A 7,896-nucleotide genomic window follows, 5' to 3' on the forward strand; every position below is an offset into this window, starting at 1 on the left:
CCTTAGGAGACAATATTTCAGAAATCTTCTTGGGAGAACTGGCCTTGCACTTGATAAATGCTCGTAGTGTGGCACAGATCTGGGGTATGTGTGACTCTGGGCTAAGCTCACTGTGCCTCATTTTAGTTGCCATACACAGCAGTCTACGTAAGTATATTTAGCCCAGGCAAAGGCACTCAGAACAGCATCCTAACAGAGATGAAGTACTGGAGAAGCACAGTGATGTGTGCCCATATCATCTAACAATCCTTTTCTTCCACAGACAGTGGTTTGGCTATTGTGCACAAGACACTCAAATGCTTGGAGGACTGGTTTCCCCAGCCTGAGTATATTGAAAGTGCACAAAGCAAAGCATGTGAATGATACAGGAAGGCTTTAACGAAGTAGGTTACGGTAGCAGCAATGCAGAACAAAAGATGCCTCATAATGAAAGAGCTCAGTTCCCTCATGATGGATATGAAGATGAAGTAATATAGGAACAATGCAAGCTGGTTGTGCACAGGCAAAAGCCCCGGAGCTCCTCATCAAACTGTAGGGGAAAACTGTTTGTGATATTGCATGTTTATGTTCTCGGTGCTCCCAGTCACAGACTCCTCTGCCCAGCACGGCCCAGTCCTTTTTGCCTGTGCCACTTTATAGCGCCACCACTGTAACCCACCTTCAGGTGGGGGAGGGACTGTCCATTATATTTGTCTGGTGCCTAGCACAATCGGGCATGAGCTGGTGGTGGCCTTTAGGTGCTACCGCAGTGTACAGGTGAAATAATAATAAATTCCAATAATTCGTGTTTTGTTATATTATTAATAATTTTCATTGTGGTAGTGCCTAGGAGCCACAGTCATGGACCAGGTCCCCATTGTGCTTGGCTGTGCACAAACACAGAACAAAGATCTAGTGCAACTGTTGTTTGAACAGACAGAATCAGTTAGGCATTGCTAGTGTCTGATTGATGGTAGGACAGCCCACTGCTCATTGTGCTTGTTGGTACCCCTCAGATGTTCTTCTCCTGAAAGCTTCTCTTCTAGTAGAAGGCCTTATTACTGCTTCACCCAGATTTCCCCACACGTTGCTATTGCCTGGCGACGTTCTGACACAAAGGAGTAACAGGCAGCCTAGTTCCACTTACCTCTCTGAATGGGTCCTGCTGACGCATCAGCTCCATCTTCTTATGCTGCCACTCTCTTTATTTTTCATTGTGGTAGGTCAGCCTAGTTAACTTGACCTTTAGCTGCATCTCTTCCCACTCAATATCATCTGGTCCCAGGGGACCCTTGTTTGGCTGCCCCGGATCTTCCCACTTACTGAACTCTCCCCCATTGATGTCTATTCCTGCTCCCAAAAGCCCATTTACGACAGTCGTCTGAAGCCTCAGATAACTTACAGAATAAAGCCTATGGAGGAAAGTTAATATCACTCTTGTCACACAAGATTTAGGCACAGAGAAAGAAAAAAACTTTGTGAAGTTGGTTTCTCAAACAATAGTTTCCATTTCACAAGGATCCCACTCTCCCATCCACAGAAAGTTCAAATCCAAACCAAACGAACTGTAGAAACAATTTCACTGATGTCATGATACCATAGTCACCATCTCCCTGTTGCTACAGTAACTCAGCTCTGTTGCCAAGGTCCTTTGACTCTTGTGCTACCTGTCCTCCTAAGTACTACGTCTCTCGTGTTGCATGGAATGTATGTCTCACCTGCCAATGGGACACATCCCACTAAAATCCTCATTTCCCCCCTTTCAGCTCCATGGCACTTTTAGCCACCACCATCCCAGGTTATTTGAGACAGGTAATTACACTTATAAAGTGTTTACATTTGTGTTTGCACTAATAATTTTTAATCTCTTCACTTCTGGCTTAATAACACAGTTTAATTATCAACAGCCATTCAAATTCCTCCGTCAGTCCAACCTATTTTAAAAATATGTACAAACATCCAATCAACTCCTAAGCTATCACAGATATGCAGAAAGCTGTTAGGAAGTTCACACTGGAAACACGGTGGCATTACAGAACTACAAAGGGGAACCCCTATATATGGGTCTTCTAGTGGACTTGATTTGGTGTCTTCACACTGATGCTGATAGAAATATCTGTAATCTAAAGAGTTCTCAGGCTGATTGGATTTTACACAAGTGATATCCCAGCTGCTTGACTTTCTGCAAAATCTCAGTTACAGTTGTAAACTAGAATTGCACTGGAGTAAATATGGCTCTCCCTGGCCAACATCAGAGATGGCACTTGTCAACCAGAACAGCTATCTTAGTCAGCAGCCTCCCCATGCTGCCAAGGATTCCAGATACAGTGTGGCTGAATTCAACTATGGCTAATTGCTGCATTACAGAGGAACCACAAAGTATGGCAGGTGAGTATCCTAAAGCCTCTTGTATGGAGTGAGCCAACTGTCATCTAACCTTGGAAAAGAGGAAATCTAGCTGCAATAAAACCTTTGGCCCTTATTTTATTTGGACTAGTTACCTGAACTCACATATGTTGGTTGTGTCAGACAGCCTCAGCTTACTTACCATGTCAAGCCTCCTCTCAGGAAGATCATGCCATGGATCATTCAATTTACTGCAGATCTCTGCACACATGCAAGCTAGAGGATCTTATTTGTGATCTTCCACTATTTTGAAAATATAGAGCTATAGATCTGGCTGTGGGATGACTTTGGAGATCTGCACTCTTTCTGTGGTGGGTCAGTGTTTATCCAATAGCTAGACCTGGGTCTGAGATAGACTTACGTCCAGGGACATGGTTCAAGGGGCTTGCTCTAATTGCCATGCATAGCATGGGTTCTGTATGGAAACAGAATACACAATGAATATCATCCTGTCCAGGATCAAGCATATCAGAAGCACACTCAGGAATATGTTTGAATTACACCCATATCATCCCCTAAAACTTTGACTTGAACAGCTCTTTAGATGTTGGGATTGAGGTATCCAAAAATGCTCATTAAGTTGTTTCCCCATCATGTACACAATATCATATGCAGACCTCACAGGAAAAACAAGGACACAAATGCTAGAATGATTTAAGTACATCCAACAAAGCTTATGGAGACATGTGGCTGAATAATGCTCCAATTCTAACTTTGTGAGTTTGTGAATGAGATTGTACTAGCTCCTCACCGGACGTTTCATAGGGTAAACAACTTCTCACCTTTCTACACCCGGTGGTAGGACCCTTATGTCACATGACAAAGGTATTGTAAAAGGGACATAGCGAAATTCTGACTAGACTTAGTGCCAACAGAAAGGTCAGAAGTATTATCTCCTAAATCTTCCTTTATGGGTCCTGAGTCTATAGCGATCTCAGCAGTCACCAGAACTTGGCTGCAACAAATGTGAGTGCTTGTTAGTGAAAATGAGCCACCCATCCTCAGAAGAAATGGTGTGGAACTAAAGGGCGTGGCACATCCCAGCTAGGAACAAGTAAACCCTCTCACTGAGAAAACACCAAGAGTAAATAACCACGTGGGCCCCCTTCCACACAGCGGCACAGAAACAATGTTCATAGCCAAGCCACTATCTTCCTCCAGGGAGGTGAGAATAAATGGACAAAGACACATTCCAAAGCGATTTCTATTACATGTATCTTTATTAGTATAGGTGAATGTGACAGAATTATGCTGAATATGTTAATGGAAGAACATGTAATTGAACAATGATATTCAGCTACAATATTCAAAAGGAGTAAGTTAAACTTGCACAAGTTAGAGCATTGTGTATATAATGATAGTAGAAATGCTAGGTGAAGCGCGGGTGGGATAATGGAGATGGGGAGCAGGACAAGTGGGGAAAAAGTCAGGACAGATCAGCATCTGTTTCAGCTGTAGCAAATGTGCTGTTGCTTTAGCAACATTTTTTCTTATTTTTGTAATCCTGGAAAATCTTCTTGAAAATGAAATAGAGCACAACGGCAAAGCAAAACAAGTAGTGTTTTATAACAAAATAGAAAGCCAGCTCCCTCACTGTGTAAATGAGGTGTACAAAGATGAAGCAGTATAGAAACAAGGTGTACTGATTCTGGGGCCGGAGTAGGTCATAGAGTCCTTGGCCAAACTGTGGAAAAAGGAAGAGAGATGCATGACATTGCAAGACTGCATTCTGCACACTACTTTGTACAGATCCTGTTGCTCAGCACACCCAGTCCTTTTGGTCTGTACTGGATGTAGCCCATGCTCTGTGTGAGCTCATAGTCACATATTAATTCATTTTTCAATAACCAAAAGCTCAATCATATATACTTACACAACCCTTATATGGGAATGGTTAGGCCTTATGTTAATACAAGAATTGGCAGTTTCTTTCTTTGACTGGGCCTGAAAGAGGCCAATATACACTGGGCCTGATTCTGATCTCATTTATACTGGTAATTCCATTAGTGTTACTGTTGCTTAACACCAGTGTAAGTGAGATCACATCCCTCCTGCTGTACTTGTTGCCAAACTATACACACAGAAGGTGTTACCGGTAACTTTAAAATCTCTGGGTTTGTACAGCACCTTGCCAAGTGTGGTCCTCCATCCTAACTGAGGCTCCTAAGCTCTAGTGCCGTACAAATAATAGATGATAATGCAAACACTTCTATCTATCTTGTGCTAACTAACAGCACAAAGCCTGCAAGAAACGCTAAAGATACATATACATCTTACCATAGACGACATAGGAATAGACAGCCTGATACTTCTCTTACTCACACCAGTAACCAACCGTTGAAAGTGAGAGGAGAAATAGCTCCAGAGACAGCAACAGTGATCAGGGAAACCCCCTCAACTGAGATTTGCAAGAGGCACATCTTCTAAACCTTTCTGCCTCTGTCAAAAAATTATCTCCTTTAGACTGGACATCTGGTAACAATGGACCAAATCCTACAAACCCTTGACTATGTGATTTCAACAGGGCTACTTCTGTGAGCAAGGGGTTGCAAAATCTGTCCCATCTTCCAAATTTTTATGGGCTTGGTGATCAGATCTCTACCTGCCTTCACATCTGTTTGCTCTGATATACTTGTGGCTTGGTCATCTAACTGTGCCTCAGGAAATCTCTCAGAAACTACTCTAGCAATAAGTCCTCTTTGACCTCTTCCATTATAGAGGCAGATAAACCAAGGCAGGCCTCAACGTTTTGCTGCCCAGGGTGGCAAACATTTTCAGTGCCCCCCTTCGTGGCTGAGTAACACAAACACTTAAACAAGGGCTGAGCCATGTAACATGCCCCTCATGTTGATTTGGTGCCCTCCAGAAACTGGCACCCCAGTCAGCTGTCCCTAAAGCTGGCCATGAGTTAATCAGTAGAACCATCAGTAAGATCCATTACTCTGGTGTATTCATCATTTCGAAAACATTCCTTCTATGTTTTTCTTAAGCCCATTGAACTTTACCCAATAAACTTAATTTGCAAGTTAAAATTACTTTAACAGCTCTTTTTAATTTTATCACAATCTTAGGGGACGGTTCTTAGGGGAGTCAATATCTTGACTTCTCTGTGAGCAACAGTGTGAGCTGCAGGGATCACATTCTCAGGTCTAATGTAAAAGCAGAATGAAAATGTTCTTGAATACTCAAAGGAATGAGGCTTTATGGAAGTGTGGAAATAGTTTCCCTCTCTGTCATTCCCAGCGCTTTTTTCCCATCCCCACTTACTGATCTGGGTGTTGCCTGTTGACGTAGCTGCTCCATAGTCTTCTCATGCTGCCGTTGCTTTTCATTGTCTTCCTGTTTGTGTTTCAGCCTGGTCAGTGCAGAATCCCACCTCATCTTCTCCAGCTCGAGATCAGTGGCTGTGATGCGCCTGCCGCATGGCTGTTCCAACTCCTCCATATTGCTGATCTCACCCATGCTGTTGAATCCTTCTGGCTGCAAAGCATCAGCTTCTCTCTTTGCCCTGTTCTCCAAATGGACTGCTTGCCTCTTACCATCCAAGCCCTCTGTCATATCATCTGGGAAGTACGATGATGTTGGGGTACCTCTGGAAGCATCCTGGTACAAATTGGGAGTAGGTATCAATTCATATTTAAGCTGATATAAGAGACCTAATCAGGCTTTGATGGGACAGATTTGGTCTCATGTACTTAAAACTTTGGGCAATTAAATATTCACATATTGACTATAATATAATATCCTATAATATCCACCAGTTTCCTTTGAAAAGGTATTTTATAGAGTTGGTTGGGAATTTTCTGTTGAATTTTTTTTTCCAACAGAAAATACAATTTCTGCAAAATCAAAATTTTTCTATAGGAAAATCTAAATGAACTATTTTGTTGAGGTCAGATTGACCCAAATCAGAACATCCTGATTCATTGAACCAAATCAAAATGTCAGTTCAATATTAATCTGTGTCCATCCAAGCTGCTGCCTCATGAGAGAGGTGCCTCAGATCTCCCATGCTCCCACTCTCCTTCCTGAGCTCCCTGGCTGGATGACATCTCCCATTATACACCATGATCTTACCTCTGGCTGAATTTTCACTTCCACTTACCATCTTCTCATGCTGCTGCTGCTTCTTGTTATCTTTATACTCAGCTATCTGCACAGTAAATTCAAACCCTGTCTGCATCTCCTTTAATGCTATACCAGCTTGGTCTGAATACTCCGACCCCTCCAGGTTGCTGAGCCGCTCCAAATCAGCTTGTGTCTCCTGGTCTTTAACATGCAGAGACTCTGTCTCAACATGGGAGACATCTGATGATGTCAAGGTATCTCTGGGGGTGTCCTGGCACAGATTGGGAAAAAGCATAGATGTACTTGTAAGCACGTAACCCCTAAGAAGCCAAAGGACAGATTTTGAAAGATATTTAAGCACCTGCAAATGCAGATAGATGCCTAGTGGAAGACACATGGTGCCTAACTCCCATTGAAACCACTGAGAATTAGGCACCTAGACAATTCTGAAAATCCCACTAGGCACCTATCTGCATCTTTAAACACCGAAATACCTTTAAAAATCTGGCCCCAAACAGTATGCAGGGATGAGGTGGAAATATGACACCATCCTTTTCTACACCAACCAATAGATTTGGCTGGGGCCCGGAAGGAGGTATGCTGCATCATCATATGGCATAGCACAACACACTCCCTGGAGCTCTGGGAAGGATAGCTTCTCTTTTCTGGAGGTACAATCCATTGTGGAGACCCCACAGAATGAAGCAGCCCCCCACGGCCCCAAACACAGACCAGTGCTTGCAAGATGCAATCTGCCACTAGTCAGGGTCCAAAGCATCCTTTCAACTGACTTTTCTGAAATAAAAGTGCAACCTGTCTCTTATCCCAAGCTACACAGTATTTATTTAGACATTTTATAAAGGAGGCATGAGTCACAAAAGTCATCTTTATAAGAGAAGATTTAGACAGGAAACAAAACACATTCGCTAATGCTCCTGAGCTACGTGATTGCCTAAGCTGATGAAGAAGGTAAGGAAAACTGAAGAATTACCATAGTTGATTCAGGCACAAAAGTGGTGGAGGAGCCTAGACTAAACATTAGAGACATACACAGCAGCCTGTTTCACAAGTCCCCCATGCAGAAAATTCAACCCCAGCTGCTCCGACAGACCCACACCATTAAAACCCAAACCAAGTTACTTTTCCAAACTGCCACAGTGATGTCATGTCATGCCACACCCTGCTGACATCATAATCACTCTGTTGCCACAACATATTACGTGCTCGCTGTTGCTAAGTGTCTGAACTGTCACAATACCTGTCCGCCCACATCCTCACGATTATCACTGATATAAATCTTTAGGTTTGGAGAGCAAGAAAAGGTCCATTGGTTAGGGCATCAGCCTGGGTCTTGGGAAACCCAGGTTCAATCTCTGCTCTGCTACAGACTTTCCTGTGTAACCTTGCACAAGTCACTTAGTCTCTCGATGCCTTTGTTTCCCA

At 43.0% G+C, this 7,896-nt stretch overlaps 1 protein-coding gene across 1 annotated transcript; it reads right to left on the reverse strand.

The window, feature by feature from the left end:
* Window positions 1-3,777: 3,777 nt before the first annotated feature.
* On the reverse strand, window positions 3,778-7,492 carry TMEM247 (transmembrane protein 247). Its single transcript, XM_074947142.1, has 4 exons — window positions 7,445-7,492; window positions 6,491-6,724; window positions 5,653-5,988; window positions 3,778-4,069 (listed from the first exon to the last, which is right to left on the reverse strand). The coding sequence occupies exons 1-4, from the start codon at window positions 7,490-7,492 to the stop codon at window positions 3,860-3,862; spliced, it is 828 nt and encodes a 275-aa protein (XP_074803243.1). The 3' UTR covers window positions 3,778-3,859.
* Between the last annotated feature and the right edge of the window lie 404 nt (window positions 7,493-7,896).

This window comes from Natator depressus, chromosome 3 (genome assembly GCF_965152275.1).
Source record: "Natator depressus isolate rNatDep1 chromosome 3, rNatDep2.hap1, whole genome shotgun sequence".
Classification (NCBI taxonomy): Eukaryota; Metazoa; Chordata; order Testudines; family Cheloniidae; genus Natator; species Natator depressus.

Bases quoted from the DNA above. Each gene is read 5' to 3' on its own strand.
- TMEM247 (XM_074947142.1), bottom strand. From the start codon at position 7,492: ATGTTTAGTCTAGGCTCCTCCACCACTTTTGTGCCTGAATCAACTATG. The intron at 6,725-7,444 runs GTAATTCTTCAG...AATCTGTGCCAG, and splicing joins TTGTGCCTGAATCAACTATG to GACACCCCCAGAGATACCTT. The intron at 4,070-5,652 runs GTAAGTGGGGAT...CTTTTTCCACAG, and splicing joins AACAGGCAACACCCAGATCA to TTTGGCCAAGGACTCTATGA.